Source organism: Lissotriton vulgaris, chromosome 9, assembly GCF_964263255.1.
Source record: "Lissotriton vulgaris chromosome 9, aLisVul1.2, whole genome shotgun sequence".
NCBI lineage: Eukaryota > Metazoa > Chordata > Amphibia > Caudata > Salamandridae > Lissotriton > Lissotriton vulgaris.
The window spans coordinates 493,322,011-493,338,275 of NC_141697.1; the positions used below are offsets into that span (position 1 = coordinate 493,322,011).

Genomic DNA, 16,265 nt, shown 5'->3' on the forward strand with positions numbered 1-16,265 from the left:
ATGTCCTTACAGTAAAAAAGCTCTGAAGGCTATTTTCACTGTAACAGGGTTGGCTGTTCCATAGGAAAGGATTGGGATACAGTAGTAAGTTGACTAAATGTTATGTCTGCCTATGACACAGCAACAAATGTATTTTCAGAATTTTTATAATATTTATCGCAAGACCAATTTCATTCGTGAAGTCAAATTTGTAATAAATATTTTGGAAAGATTACTTTTAACGAACATACTGTTGCCCTGCCTGAAGTCCCTGGAATCTAGATCTGCATTTTGTTCTCCCACTTCTGCCCACCAGTAATCCGCATTTCAGATGGCGCAAATGAGGTGTGAGCTGCTCACCAGGACAAAGACGAAAAGGCCTTATGTGTGGGGAGGTCTTGTTTTACCTTTGGCCAGTGGGCTCACCTCTAGAACTTGTTTAACTTTATTGAGGCCTACCCTGTCACAAGCATGTGTAAAAAAAACACCCAGGCATGGACCCTTCTTTTGTCCCCGTAGCCTTAATGACCTCCATCACAGTGGACTTTGCAGTGTCAGGTCCTGCTGGAGTACCAGGACCTGCTTGACAGGTCTGCTGGGTTGACATATAACATTTATGTACGTCAAAAGAGGGAAACAAAGTCTTAAAACTATTTGTGTGTATCCACTGTCTGGTTACTGAAAGGTCAAATTTGTTCCATGTGATGCCTGTCTCTTAGTTTCTTGGTCGTACAGGGACTGTCTAAAACTGGATTTTAGTGTTATATGGGACACTTGGATTAAAAGTAGTACACTCCCTACACACACCCAGCCCTCAGAGTTTAATGAGGACGAAGACTTTGGCCATCTTGAAAATGCCTAAAGTGGGTAGGGTTAGCCCTGGTATCCTTTACCTCACTGGTAAGGGCGACCCCCAGCAGTCATTCTCATCCACTAACTTGTGCCAGGCTTACATTTGGCATCTCTACACACCAATTTCAGAACACTCTTGTGGAAAATCAGAAGAGGATTTAACCTGCTGTCTGAGACCTGAGAAGAGCCTAGAAGACTGGACCTGCTCTCCGTCCCACGGACAAAGAAGTGGACTCCATGGGTCATATGGGTGACCTCCTGTTAAAGCTACAGGGGCACAGCAAGATACAAGAGGCTTTTTCCTATAATAGCTCAGCTAACCAGTTGTAACTAGACTTGGACTAAACCTTCCTGCTGGCCTCTGCCCCCTTGTGAGTCTCCAAGTGCCCCCCGCTGGGGCCTATAGAAGTTTACAGCTGTGCTGTATTGGGACATAAAGGACTAAAGTCAGAAGTTAACATCTTTGACAAGACGAACCTGGTTAGTATAGTCGACTTTGCTCCATCACAGTCAGCATCAAATTGCACCTACGAATGGTTCTGCCGCAACCATTAGCTGTCATTGACACTTCCTTCTTTTTGGCGCTATTTAAAATATTAAACATTCATCTCTCCGGTTCCCCTTATTGGATTGTTATTTTGGTGTCATTTTGTTTATTAAATTTTACTTAATTTTTCAAATTTATTTTGTGATTTGTTTTTTATGGTTTAGATTTTTTTATTTTTATTTTATAAAGTTTTATATAGCGCGAACAAGATCCCGAGGGATATCAGAGCACTTTACAAAAGGATGAAAGGGAGAGTACTACTCCAATAGCGATATCAAGTAAGAATGCCAAACAGTTGTAGTCACAAAAATCACATACAGGTGATACACAATGAGAAGAGAGGGAGAATACAGCTCCAGTAACAATATCAGATAAGGATACCAAACCGTTATAGTCACAATAATCAAATACCGGCGGTACACAGCGAGTAATAACAAATAAACAGGTCAATAACAGGCTACTACGGGGGAAAACCTTACATCCGAGAGGAGCAGCGAGCAAAAATACAGGATGGTAAAAAGAATGCAGAGTCAATCAACACCTGTTGTAGGATCAGTGGTTGCGCACAAATGCACACCGGCCAAATTAAGGTAAGAATTTGTTCATTAGGAATCTTTTGGCTTCAACTTTTGGCATTACAACTTTATTACTGTTCTTGTACTGCATGAATACTTTATACGTCACTTCTAATTTAGACATGTCTGCTCTGTGCCTTAGCTACCAGGGGATTGAGCTCAGGTTAATTAGTGGCCTTAAACAAAAACAAGGTACTTCTTAGTTTTTAGTGGCTGTGTACAGACTCACTGTTTGATGGAAAGTTAAACTATTCATTATTGCATACCGATATATTAAAGGGTTATGAAAGTCTGGTCTGTGGAAGAAACCAGATTTTGATGGCAAAGGCTTCAAAGAGGAAGAGAAGAATATCAGCCCCTGCTGCACACCTTTTTTGGTGTATATTTCAACAGACTCATTGTTAGATGAATGAATGACCAACAGCCCTTTTATCCAATAAAATATCTTCAAACTTGTTTACTTTTGCTAATTTTGAGTTAATTAATCACCCTAGGATTAAACACTGTTGATTAATCTTGGAGTAATTCACTTTGTTTTTTTATATTTTTTCCCAAATCCCTGGTTTATTATTTTCACTAATTTCCGAAGTATTTCCCACTTTATCTTTTTTTATTAATAGTTTAATTGCTTTAATCTAATAAATTCTCCCGGTCTTAATCTTTTGATCCTTCTCTTGCCTGTGTCATACTTTAACTATTTTCGTTACCCTTTTCCATTTCTACTTACCTTTATCCTGTCCGATATTTTTTTCATTTTATGTTTTTTGTTTCCAAGTTTATTCCTATGTTTGCATCCCATGGTTTTTATTTAAGAAAATGCATATGTTTCATCTTTCCACAAAACAAAATGAAATCATTTGTTTTAAAATCACTCTACAAAGTATTTTGAGTCTCATTGGGGAATTTTGTTCTAGGAAAGGCAACATGTGTGATAAGAGTGTATTGTATTAGAAAACATCTAACATTGTCTTCCGAGCTTAAAACTAAACATTCTATGGAAAACAACAATTAAAAATTAACTTACTGACCTTCTTTTAAATATGCAAGTCTATGTGCACTAGGGATTTTCACAAACATCTAAGTGCACCACTGATCAACATACTGAAGCAAAAAAAAAACGCATTTGGACACAATAGATTACAGCTGTTTTGTCTAGAATGAGCCCTAATGCAGGACCAGTTTTGTGTACCCAATTTCTATATTTTCTCTAATTTATCAGAGTCGCAACTTATTTACCATTTGTTAGTCTTTTCGTGTCTTCGTTTCTAAATGCTTTGAACTTCATTTTTATTTATTGATTTTTATTGTGTTTTTTAAAGATATAATAAAAGAGAGGAAGACTTTCGAAGTCTAAATCAATATAATGATTATCTGGAGGAAATAGAAGATATTGGTAAGTTCTGTCATTTTAGCCTTTCTTTATTACTGGCAATACTATTGATTTGCTGTCCTGTTTGAATTCGTTTTGCTGAAATGTACTCTGATGACCCAAGTATATTTTACATGAATATACACAAACAATAGAACTTGTAAATAACAACTGTGTTATGGATGCATAGTAAACGGTAAATTTATGAAAAATGTTTGACAGGCTACAAGGCAAAATGAGAGTACCATACTGTTGACAGACAGTAGTTCTATAGCTTACCAAAATAGTTCATTTCCTCAAAGTTGATTCTTAATACCTAATGTGTTTGAAGCATGCTGTGTACCTGTTAGAGTGCCAGGACTTCGAGTACTAAGCAGTCCGGATTAAAAGAGTGCATCAGGACTTGCACAATGTGTGATTCCTGCTGGCATGAAGAGTGTGGCCAGATCTGTTTCTATTTAGTAGTAGAGGTTAACATTTGGAAACATTTCCACCAGCCAAGTTCCTTGATGCTAGTCCTATTGGACTGTCTTGTCATTTGGACTTTTAAAATACTGAAAGACAAATTAAAGTCTCAAAAGGAGGTCCTGCATTCAGTAGGTTACTATTTCTGGTTTGCACTGCAGCAAGAGGCCTGTTACCAGGTAGTATTGCACCTGTTGGGTAAAATGTGAATGGGTTATAATAACTGTGGTTAGAAAGTTACCTTTTAGTAGTATTGTCACACAGCGGAAAAACCTATCAAATATTTTAGACAGCGAGAGAAGATTGTGATTAACATGCTTAAAAAGCAAATTGAGCCAGGAAAGAAGACCTTCGGAAGCTATGAAGTAAGTTGTGAGAACAGATCTGTTGACTCGAGATCATAAAGACAACGGTAGATTTTGCCTGTTTAAAAAGTGGATGTCTGAAGAGCGCCATACCATTAAAGCTATTTGAGGTTTGCTATCCCCTCCGTAGAGGCTTACTGTTTAGGCATATACACATTCTTCAAACGTAATCAAAATAGGAGGCATTAAGCTTGAATAGAAAGCAAGTAAATTACCAAATAAATTTGTAAAACCCATGTTTTAGTCTGTCTCCACATCATTATCTCCAAATCCCATGGTACGTGTTGTTAGGAGCAACCCTCTTGTTTTTGTATGTGTGCATGCAGATTTCAGAGTGTTATTATCAGTTGCTTCATTAAATCATCCTTTGTAGAACTTAATAAAACCAGTATTTCTAAGACATTCTGATGTGTTGCATAAAAATGTGTTGGAGAGAATCAATACATTTCCAGTGTTTTATGGTGTTCTAGCAGGCCCCCTAGCTCATTTGTCATCTGGTATTCTCAACAGTGAGATTGCACCTAACTATGTCTGTTGATTTGGGTCTAAGGAGTGTTAGCGGTGTAACGTTTCTTAGAGAAGTAAAGGACTACATATACTTTACTTTGTTCTGAGAATGTCGTAGTCCCTGTTGGGTCCTTAAGAGAATATCACCTACAAAAGCCTTTGTATTCAACCTCGATCCCAACATTTTGTTTGTTTTTACTTTTTCCAAAAATTTCAACTTGATAAGAATATAGTATAATCTTCTTTATTGTTCAACGCAAATATTTACTGACCTGTAAGACTGTCAAAGACTGAATGTCTGATAGCAATGCATTTTCCCACATTATCTGTATTTTATTCTATTTTTCAATTCCTTCTTCAGGTTTGTCTGTACGAGTTCTAGACGAGTTAAGATTTGTTCGGCTTGTCATCACTTTACCATGTACCAATTACATAAGTGCCTTCTAATCATTGCATTTGAGTTCTACCCTTAGTCATTCAATTCCAAGTATTTTCCTTTATAATGTTTCTGATCTCAAAATGGTTCTACAGATCTTTGATAATCAGTAGCTTCATATTTTCACGTGGTTTGCAATTGTCTCCAAAATAATGGAACTAGACCATGATGAGAAATCATATTTCTGGCGATGCCTGCACCGTTAAGACAAGACCCTTCTTTACCCTTGACAAACAAATGCTATATTCTCGTAAATGTCATGTCAGTGTGAATATGGAATGTGAGATCTTTATGGTTTGTGTAGGGGCAGAATTCCAAGATTAGCTGTGCCAACATTGCCCTTGCCACCAGACGTCTCCCTAGATTTTTGGCACAATGTATGGGACCCCCGACCCTAATTACCAGTCAAACTGTAGATCTGGTGAATACAATGGAAAACCTCTGGCATGACCTGAGAATAGAAAGAGACTACATTGGTTTCCCATCATCCTAAACTCAGCCCCGAAGAAGCCTTTATCTGGTAGCAGCTAATTATAGTCTTTGTGGGTGTCTACATGTGCCTTGGGGAGTTGCCTGCCTGTCCTTCTAAATCAAAGCCAAGATTCTTTGGGCAGATGGCCACCCCTTTAATTATTTTTTACTCATTGTAATGTTTGCAAACATTACACACAGTCATTGATGATTTAACTGATTGTATTCCTTAGTATCAGGGAGTCACACTGCTCTTTCTGTTCAGGCCACTCTGGGGAAAAATCCACTGAGGTTTCTGCTAGAACAACCAGATGTACTTGGGCCTCAGCGGTTTACTTATGTTTGTTTACACATACCGTAGGACAACATCTCCCTACTAGGCAATGTTTTCATCTAAGCCTCCATTCATAATCCCACTGAGAATGCATCTACTTCTCATAGGGGATAAGAGTGGGACTATGTTTGATGCATATATTGTTTTAGAGTCCGAGAAGCACCGAAAACTGCCACTTAAAAAAAAAAAGAATAATAATAATAGTAATACTAATTGATTGCCTGACTGCCCCTGTGTTGTATAGTGGACATATTGAGCATTTCTTGCATGAAGGATGTATTGTAGAAACCAATGGCCATGTGCTGTCAGTGACCACCACATAGTTGAAACTATGAAGTGGATTATTCTTATGTCACCAAGGCAGAACTACTGGTAAATGTGTGTGCAGTATACAAATACAAATTTACACAGATTTAGACAGTTGAATTCACATTAATGTATGAAGTTAGTTGTTCTGGTTCTAATAGTTTAGGCATTATATTAGCTTCAATAATTTTGCTGGTACCTTCTGGCTCCAGGGCCGTCTTTGTAGGACCAAAGGCCAGTACAAGGGCTCGGCAAAATCATGGAGCTGAAAAATGGACCTACTTATTTAATACTTTTTATGAATGAAACTGGATGAGAAGAAACACATAAACTAGGGTATTTTTGGGGTTCAAAGCGGAGCTCTCTAACAGCCTACCCATTGGATTGAAAATAAACTGGGATCCAGCAGTTCTCAACCCAAAAGTTGAGGAGTTCAGAGACGATGGAATAGACTTTCTATATTTCAGGTTTAAGATCGTCCAGTACCAGAACTTTACCATTTACTGGATTTTGTAGGCTTAATGTGGCCAACTAAACCTTCAAATAGAGTGTCTAATATAAATACAGTCCCAGAATCAAAGCTACTGAATGGTATCATAAAGGAATAGGCAGGGACTTTTTATATTCATTTTATAAATCGTATAGAAGTAAAAGTTCAGAGAGGAGAATGGCACGCTAGAGGCAACCTATATTTTCAGAGATGTTAAGGTTATTTTGAAAAACTTCAGATTGTGCCAGGTCCTCATTATCAAAGTTTCCCTCGGCACAATAGCTGAACTGCCGTGTTTGACAATCCCAGAAAATCAGCAGATATGCTGGTAGAGGAACAGTGGTATTGGAGCTCCCATATGCTGATGGCGTATAGTTTTTCATATTAGGTTTTATAGAGCACAGACTTAACTTACCTTAGCGAAATGTGGTGTTTTACAATAGGAAAATGTAAGATGAACCAAGAACGGAAGAGAGCATAAAGCAGTATATGGTATTCAGTGAAGGTTAGATGTTGATTGAATTAGTTGAAGAAAGGTAGGGTCTTTTTACAGGGCATTAGGCTCAATAATAACCAGAATCGCTGATGTTAATTCGGCAACAGATATAAATAATCTGGGCTAGCCAACATAGGAACAGGTGGGCATGAGCCATGTCAATTTTTTAGGGCTGACTATGTAAATTAGTTCCGTTTAGATTTATGTATATACATTTATCTTATTTGCATATGATAAAAAACCTGGAATAGCTTTTCCTCCATTCACCCCAACCTGCATCGATACCCCGGAGCACAGCACCTATGCTCTGCTCTGGATATACAAAACTGTGCCTGCTTGAAAATCCAGACTTGGGATTAGCAGAGCCCATGGATTCTTCCAAAATGACTGTTTCATTTTACAGCAACACTTTCTGGAAGCACTAGCTTTCTTTCTCAAAGTCTGTATGCGGGGCAGACGCAATCTGATCTTACTTCTGAGCCTCAAGTGAATGCCTATGGGAGTGGCTGCCCGAGGGATTAGTGAAACTGATAGTCGTTGCATTAAAAGGTAAGAGAAAATTCACAGTGGGGTCAATTATGTTTTTTTTTATCTACAGTACTTTGTTGAGGCGGTCTGCCAGTTGATGCAGTAGTGATGAAAAAGTATAATATCAATAACATCCCTGTTGCGATGTTTAGTTCCTCTTAAACATACTTGGTGGTCCCATAAAAGGAGGTGAATTCCAAAGACCTTAAAGGCCTAGGATGGAAAACAGTGCCTTGAGCACAGTAAAGTTGACATGAACTAATGTTGTACTCCAAGTCCACAACATGTCAACAAAACTGACACTGGCCTGTGTGTTAGTCCTGGAACAGACAAATGGCAGTTATTGAAGGTTCTGCTGCCAAGTAAGCGTAATCAATTCACTTCACAGACATTTAATAGATACATTGTGCTGTGATCTGCCCTGGACTGTAGCAGGACAGTGCTTTATTCGCTTAAGTGCTGCCTATTGATGTAAAGCACATTGCAGAGTGCAAATTCCTCTTTCTGATTAAAAATAGAAGAGGTCATCTGTCCACTATACTAGCGCTCCGATTTACGGGGTGCATGGAGGTGCTCACAACAGTCACATGCTTAGGTTCAATTTGCAGTAGTATGTTCTCTTGTAAACAGTGGAAAATGTCTGCATTTATACCTGCCAGAATTCACAAACGAAATCTTGGCAGTCATAAATAGGTTAACTATGGAGGGTTTCTCTTTCACAACTGCGGCAGAATACTCTTTGCAGGAGGGTGTGAGGAGAGTTGATGAAACAAGGTGTGGTTTATATTGACGTGTGTAGGTATTCACAACCTCTAATCCAATTATTTTCCACAATGGAAATGGTCGGAGATTTACTAGAGCACAGAGAATGAGTAACTTTACCCCAAGATGGGAAGGGAAATGGATCGCCTCCAAATTTGAAGGACATGTAGAGAGTACAATAGAAAACAAAATGTGCCTTTGCTCATGTATTTCCATTTATCCACTACCCGAGACTACACTATGTATATTTACGCATTGGGTAAATTGAAGCCCAGGCAAATGTCACAAGGCCATCCCAGTAATATGTCTAGAAACCTGCCCCTGATGCAGCTTTCAAAGCGTACTGCTGGGAAGGTTTGCAAATTCCAAAAAGAAGTAAATCTGCATCCATTCGTATATTTACTATTTTCGTTGAAAGTTGCCCCTCTCCCCATAGTGTGGCTTGTATGGTCTTTGGAAGAAGGGAAAGGCACTTCACATAAATGCTGTAGTGTCTGCTTTTACCCAGTGACTAGTTACCCTTTATTCTATAGGACCTCTAGAGTAGGTTGAATGAACCTTGCTAAAATTAGAACCAACAGACCTCAGGTGCGCACAGATGGCACAGCAGGTGCTCTACACTGCAAAGCTTCCTCCTGCCCTTGATGAAAAGAACAATGTCAAACAAAACTCCGGAAACAAAACAGTAAGCACAAAGGAAAAAGACTGCATCAACTCTGTAGCTCCTAAGCACTGAGCAGATTCATTTGAGTTTAAGTGCAAAGCATGAACGATTTTTTACCCTGGAAGAAATCTGGGCTTAGCTGTCCATGGAGGTCATACAACAAAATATCAAGTTTGCCTGTGTCACAGCAGACAGAGACCATCCTTATTTTAAGACACCTGATCAGTTTAACCCTTTCGATGCTGATGACGAGCTCAGCTCGTCATCACCCACGGGTGTCGTGTGCTGATGACGAGCTGAGCTCGTCATGGTGCCACTAAAATGGCATTTTCCAGCACAGGGGGGGGAAAACACCCAGCAGCCATGTGGTTAATCAGTTATTCCTTTGCGGTCATCCGTGGTTAGTTGTGTGAATGTGTAGTGATTACTACATTTGTTTGCTTGATATTACCATGTACTAAAATATTGAGAATACAATGAATGAGGATGCAATTATTCTTTTAATAGAGCAAAACAGACTATCTGATAGCATGCGTGGATTATCAAATTAGGTTTTAAAGGTTGGGTTAAAATGAGCAGTTTGGCTTTTGTACAATCTCTATTACAGAGGAATCAACATCTAGGCGCAATGGCACAAGGCCAGTGATGAAGGTGAATCTTTCTTGAATAAGTACATTTTAAGCACTGTCCTTAAGAATGCAGCCATCGTCCTATCTCAATTTTGCTCCACAACAGCAGTACCTAACAAGCATTGGAAATGCAATAGGTCTTGCATTTGTTTGATTTAGACCTTTTGGCCTTGTAAATGGTAATGTTTTGTACCCATGTATTAAGAGAAAGTATTTATATTTTAAATGTTGGCACGTGATTCCATGGGAAAACTCATATTTGACAACAAATAGTGGCCAATAAGTTTAGCCAGTTGATTGTAACCAAAATACTAACTCCAAAAGGCTACAGAATAAACCCATTAGGCGAACAGTGACAGAACTCAATGATCTGGAAGAGTTCACTGGCACACCTTAAGCTACAAGAGCCCCCACAATACCAGGATTTCATAGGTTGTGAACTTTACATTTAACTATGTTGTGACTGGGGGACAAGTTTTTCTGTCAAAAGACTGCTCTCCATTCTCCCTAGTGCTGATAAAATCTGGAGATAAGCAGGCAAGTATGGTAAATGACCGGGACACGATGGTATATAACCGAAGCAATGAACTATGGTGTATGGCCTATCATTTAATGCAAAATTTTCGGGGAAGAGAAATGAGCACAACCAGGATTGCGGGACAAATCTCTCTGCCTAGTCCTGCAACTATCATACTTAACACAAAGTGGTCAAGATTTTGATCACATAGTTGCAACAGTTATAGAAGACCTGCAGTAGATTAACAAAGAACAAGACTAGCAACATTGAGGTAGGTGGTGATGTAAATAATTAATTTACTCTCTTAATTTCTATGCAGGTAAGTACTTAATCAATAATAACTCAATCGGAATGAAGGAAAACAGAGTCCGTGGTGTAAGAGTTTCTAAGGGTTTTATTCCTCATAAAGGAATCAGGATATCATGTTCTGACCACCACACAGGGTGTCAGAAGGGATAGATGAGCGCGCCAACGTTTATTGACAATACATAGCTTATATACTTGATTGACATCATAATGTTCAATGTAAGAGGCGTAACAGCTGAGAGAAGACAAGATAACAGTATACACGTGGTGCTAGTACATCATCAAGAGGCGTAAACTAGGCGTGAACTAGGGTGTGTGCTAGAAAACGTCACTGATAGGTGACGCAAGTGGGTGGCACCAAGGGGTGGTGCTAACAGAATGTTGCAATGTCAGCAGAAATCGGAAGCTTGGATGCGTGCGCAGCTGCATGACGTGTGATAGACGGGGTGCAGGGGACTTGACATTTACACTGACGGAAAGAGACAGAAGTCTGGCATGTCAGATCAACTTGTGCTTCTATCATATCTGATATCTGATGTTTAGGAACTAAGCTATCTGGGCAGAAAGGTCTCTAGAGCAGAAGCTATTCTATACTTGCTGTGAGTGCGTGTATAAGCGCCTGAGTGTCTGTATGAGAAGCGTGGGGGCATGGGGCCTTCCATGGAAGCATGGCAACAGAAGCTATGAATTACTTGCATAAAGACAGGTCGGCCCTTTAGCCCTGTAGCTGAGGAGGGATGTTTACTGAAGCTAGTAGGCTGGAATGTATCTTCGGGGAGGAAAACAGATAACTCGAAGGTTATAGTCAATCTTGGCAGGCAGCAGGCTGAGCTGAGCACGGAGGGCCGCGCTAGAAGTAAGTCAGAGTTCACGGGTACGGGGGCTGCTTGGGCAGAGGCCCTCGCAGTCAGAAGCCAGAAAAGAGGCTCGGTGGCAGAGATTCAGGGCCTACTTTCAGCCAGGCTGAAAAACGTAGGAGTACACTTCAAAAAGACGTTGGCATAGCATACTTAGGAACGGACCATCAAACCCATTCATGGTGGGTCTGAAAGAGGACAAGTTAACGTTGGACGCAAATGTATTTGCGTCTTCATAGCTGGTACAGGAGGGAAGTTACATGCACTTTTAACTCGTACATGGAGTCGGTGGGGTACTCGCTAGGGAACACAACATGACCATAAAATTTATATTACCTCATTCCCTCCTTGTTCCCTACGGACCCTTCATGATATATCGATCCTCATAAATCGATCAGTTTGTTCTTGTAACATTATATGTTCGTCTTTCTTTCTTTGACTGTTTGAGAGGCAACTGAAATGCTCAATGCAGGATGTGGCACACAGTCCACATATCGCTGGCCCACACTGCAGGCATAGGCAACAACTGAATACTATAACAAGACCAATGCCTAGGAAGGATAAGATCTTCCATCCCCAAGCTGTTAACGTAGTCCAGAACCAACCGGACCAAGTCCAGGTGCCTGGATTCTGATGTATCTGATTTGCAATTTTATGTAAACGGGTGATAGCTTGATAGACAGATGGTGCATTTTGTGGAATGAAAACACAGCAACTTGACCCGATGACCTTACAGGCTCCACCTCTATCTGCCAAGATGACGTCAATCACAAGACGATTTTGAAGGACAACAGTCCGTATAGCAGACTGCTCCTCTGTTAAGTTACCTAGAGCGGAGGCAGTTTCGTTCACTACTGCTTCAAGTGTTCTCGTTAATCTGCGTATTAATTTACTGTTTTGGACAGGTCCTAGGAAGAAAAAGAATCCTTTATTGAAATCAGTGTACTGTTCCCATGCCGTTTCTGTGTAGTCGACAAGGGGAATATCTCTTTTGGGTCTATTCGGTGCTAGATTCGTGTTTCTATGGTAATCAGGAGGAGCTAGGAAAACAGGTGGCAGAAGGAATGCAATGTAACAGGTACCGTCCCAATCTGGAGGCAAACGTATGTATGCGGTATGACCACAAACAAAGTAGGAATGACTGATAGCTTTAAAGGACGATTTACCATGGTCACTGAACTCGACCACAGTAGTGCATTTACTATGACCTAAGTGTACTGAACCTTTCTTGCTAACACATAATTCACCTGTGACTGGTAACACTAACATATGGGGCAGAACTGGAGCAGTTTCAGATTCAACAGTGAGGATCATAAGGCTAATTGTGTAATTACCTAATCCATATACTTCATTTTCTAGATCAGTTCCTATTCGAGTGGGAAGTCCCTCTTTATCAGGATAACAGACGTTGAGCAGGACTAAGTTCAAGTTTCCCCAAACCCAGCCCCCATCGAAAACAGCAATATCAGGATCTAAAGAGTTAATTATTTTAAACCATGCTCCACAAGAGCCATTGTGAGTGAATGGGTACGGAAAGAGAGGCAGAGCTCCCTTGTAATTCTGGTAGGGAGGGAGTCGACCACATATCCAGCAGTCTGTAGCATTACTTGTCTGATGGGAATGGTGTAACATACTAATGAATGTATTGTTGCGCAGCGCAAGTCTGTAAGAGAGTTCATGTGCGGGAAGTTCACTAAAAGTGTGTTCAGCAGAGACATTGTAAGCAGATTGTTTACGCCTGAAAATAGGCCAGTACATAGGAAGCAGAATGCTGGCAATAATAATTAGAATACTCAGAATAAACATGATTATTAGTGTCACTATGCAGTGACTACGGAGTGATTTGCAATATGTTCTTCTCTTTTCCTCTCTCTCTCTAACTCGATCTAGGGGATACATGTCAGAAACTATTTAACCGATTCACCTAAGGGAGGACTTAAACAATTAAACTGTCTGACTTGCTAGATCGAAGCTTCATACGGTAAAGTTCTTGAGGAGTCTTTTCTCTTTTAGGCACAGTAACGTCTTGTGCTTCAACACAGTCTTTGGTGGGGGTGGACGAGTCAGAGTCCTGTTTCAGTCCGTTTTTTAGTTCATTGCATAGCTTGATGTGACTCGTGTGGACCCACCCCTTTCTCCCCTCGATTTTCACGGCGGTCCTGGTGGTAAGCAGAACGGTCTTCGGAGACTTCCAGCGGGGCTCCAGCGGACTTTTCCGGTCGAAATTCCGGACGACTACCAGGTCACCTGGGCGGACCTCATGCGCCTTTACATCGGTGTTGTCAGGGAAGGCTGCGGCAACCTGTGAACGACATGATTGGAGTGCAGACATCAAGGAGGCAAGGTAATCTGTCAACATGTTACAATCAATATCAGTGATCTTTTTCGGAACGGGCGTCCCCCACATATTCGGCGGTCTGCCAAAGACCACTTCGTACGGGGATAGCCCTGATCTCGAGTGGGCGACCATCCTCATATAGAATAGTGCCACGGGCAGGGCGACTATCCAGTCGACCCCTTTTTCCTGACAGATCTTGGCAAGACGGATTTTTAGTGTCTGATTATGCCTTTCTACAAGGCCAGCTGCTTCGGGATGTCGGACACAGTGGAACCTCCACTGATATCCTAGCAAGAGGGAAACTTGTCTCATCAGCTCGGACGAGAACGGCTGTCCGTTATCTGAGTACACGACACGGGGCAAACCGTACCGTGGGAAGAATTCACGAACCAACTGTCTGGCAGTGGTCGGAGCAGTGTAGTCTGGGACTGGGTATGCTTCGGTCCAGCGGGACAGAGCACAAACGATTACAAGGACATACTTAAATCCTCTACAGCTATTCATCTGGATATAATCCATCTGGAGGACTTCAAAAGGGTGATCGGGAGGATGAAATCCACCTTGCTCAACAGGGACGCTTTTACCTGGATTGAACTGACAACAGATCATGCAAGTACGCACTTTCTGTTTTGCTGCTGCTCGTAAGTGTTTGTTGTACCAGAGATTCTGTAAACTGTCTAACATGGCTTTCTCTCCAAGATGGGCAGGACTATGTGCTGTATTTATCATGACTTGAACCATTGAGTCGGGGAGAAACCATATAGATTTTCCCTTCGTCACCCAACCTTGGTCTGTCTGAATCCCTCCTAGTTCAGTCCATTTCTTTATCTCCTCTGGAGTAGCATGTGTCTGGATGTCAATTACGTCTAGGGCGGGATCTCTAACTGTCATACACTGTGTTTGTACTATTGTCGTTGTCACATCAGTAGTCTGGGTGTGAATCAATGCTGTATGTTTTGCTGTCTGGTCTGCCAGGTCGTTACCCTGGGAAACAGAATCTGTGACTTTGGTATGTGCCTTACACTTCATGACTGATATGCCCGAGGGCAAATGTATTGCTTCTAACAGTGCTTGAATGAGGGGGCCATGTTGTATCTTGGCCCCATGAGAAGTCAGAAAACCTCGTTCTTGCCAGAGGACTCCGAAGTCGTGTACAACTCCGAAGGCATAGCGGGAATCTGTGTATATGTTAACATTTCTGTTCTTGGCTAGAATACAGGCTCGGGTCAGAGCGATGAGCTCTGCTGCTTGAGCAGACAGGGTGTCAATACGATGTGTTTCTTTAATTTCAGTTTCAGTGGTCACGGCGTACGCGGCCACTAATTCTCCTGTACTTGTTCTCATGCATGAACCGTCCACATAAAGTGTCAGGTCTGGATTTGTCAATGGGACATCTGTTAAGTCTCGTCTAGGCTTAGTTACTGCATTAATTATTTCTATACAATCATGCGGAGCTGGATCTGTCATAACTGTAGGTAACAGTGTTGCTGGGTTCAGGATGCTGCAACGTCTGATTTCTATGTGTGGCTGGAATAGTGTTAATTCATAACCTGTCAGTCGTGCTATAGTTAAGTGTTGAGTCTGGGTTCTGTTTAACAAAACCTCTACAGAATGTGGTACTTGAACTGTTAACTGATGACCTAAAACAATTGAATCACTTTGTCTTATTGCTAACGCTGTTGCTGCTACTGACTTTAAGCACGCAGGGAGTGCTTGAGCTACTGAATCCAATGTACTAGAAAAATAAGCACAAGGCTTATGTGAACCTGCTTGGTCTTGAGTGAGGACAGACAACGCTGTGCCATCACGTTCTGTAACAAAAAGTGTAAACGGTTTACTGTAACATGGTGTCGCTAAAACTGGTGCTTGGCATAAAACTTTCTTTAATTCTTCAAAAGCTTGTGTGTGTTCCTGAGTCCAAGGGAGGACAGTCGAAGTCGCTGCCTCCTGTGTCGTTAACTGGATGAGTGGTTTAGCTAGAAATGCATACTGGGGAATCCATTGTCTGCAGTACGAGGTGAGGCCTATGAAGGCCCGCACTTCCTTTTGTGTCTTGGGTTGCGGCATGTTCACAATTAACTGAATGCGATCGGGAGTGAGCTGTCTCCCCACTTTGGACAGTAAGTGACCCAAGTACACAACTTGCTGAGCACAGAATTGTAGCTTCGAAGGAGACACCTTGTGTCCCTTGTCAGCCAGGAAATGTAAAACTGTCAGTGATGCTTTTTCACATTCGGGCTCACTTCGTGCGGTGATCAGCAGGTCATCGACGTATTGTAGTAAAGCGGTGTTAACTGGCATTTGAATACAATCTAGTTGTCTTTTCAGTGCTTGACTATAGATGCTGGGGCTTTCTGTAAATCCTTGAGGTGCGCGCGAAAATTTGAAACTGCGTCCATTTAAACAGAATCCGAAGAGATATTGGCTCTCTGGATCAATAGGCACGCTGAAGAAGGCGTTCTTGAGATCAAT

General features: G+C 41.1%; 1 protein-coding gene across 1 annotated transcript in view; it reads left to right on the forward strand.

Annotated features, from left to right (window-relative positions):
• The window catches only part of MNAT1 (MNAT1 component of CDK activating kinase), a 687,393-nt gene that overhangs the window by 174,890 nt on the left and 496,238 nt on the right, over window positions 1–16,265 (forward strand). Inside the window, exon 3 of the mRNA XM_086936667.1 lies at window positions 3,273–3,346. Within this exon, the coding sequence (XP_086792793.1) occupies window positions 3,273–3,346 (74 nt within the window). The remainder of the gene's footprint in view (window positions 1–3,272; window positions 3,347–16,265) is intronic.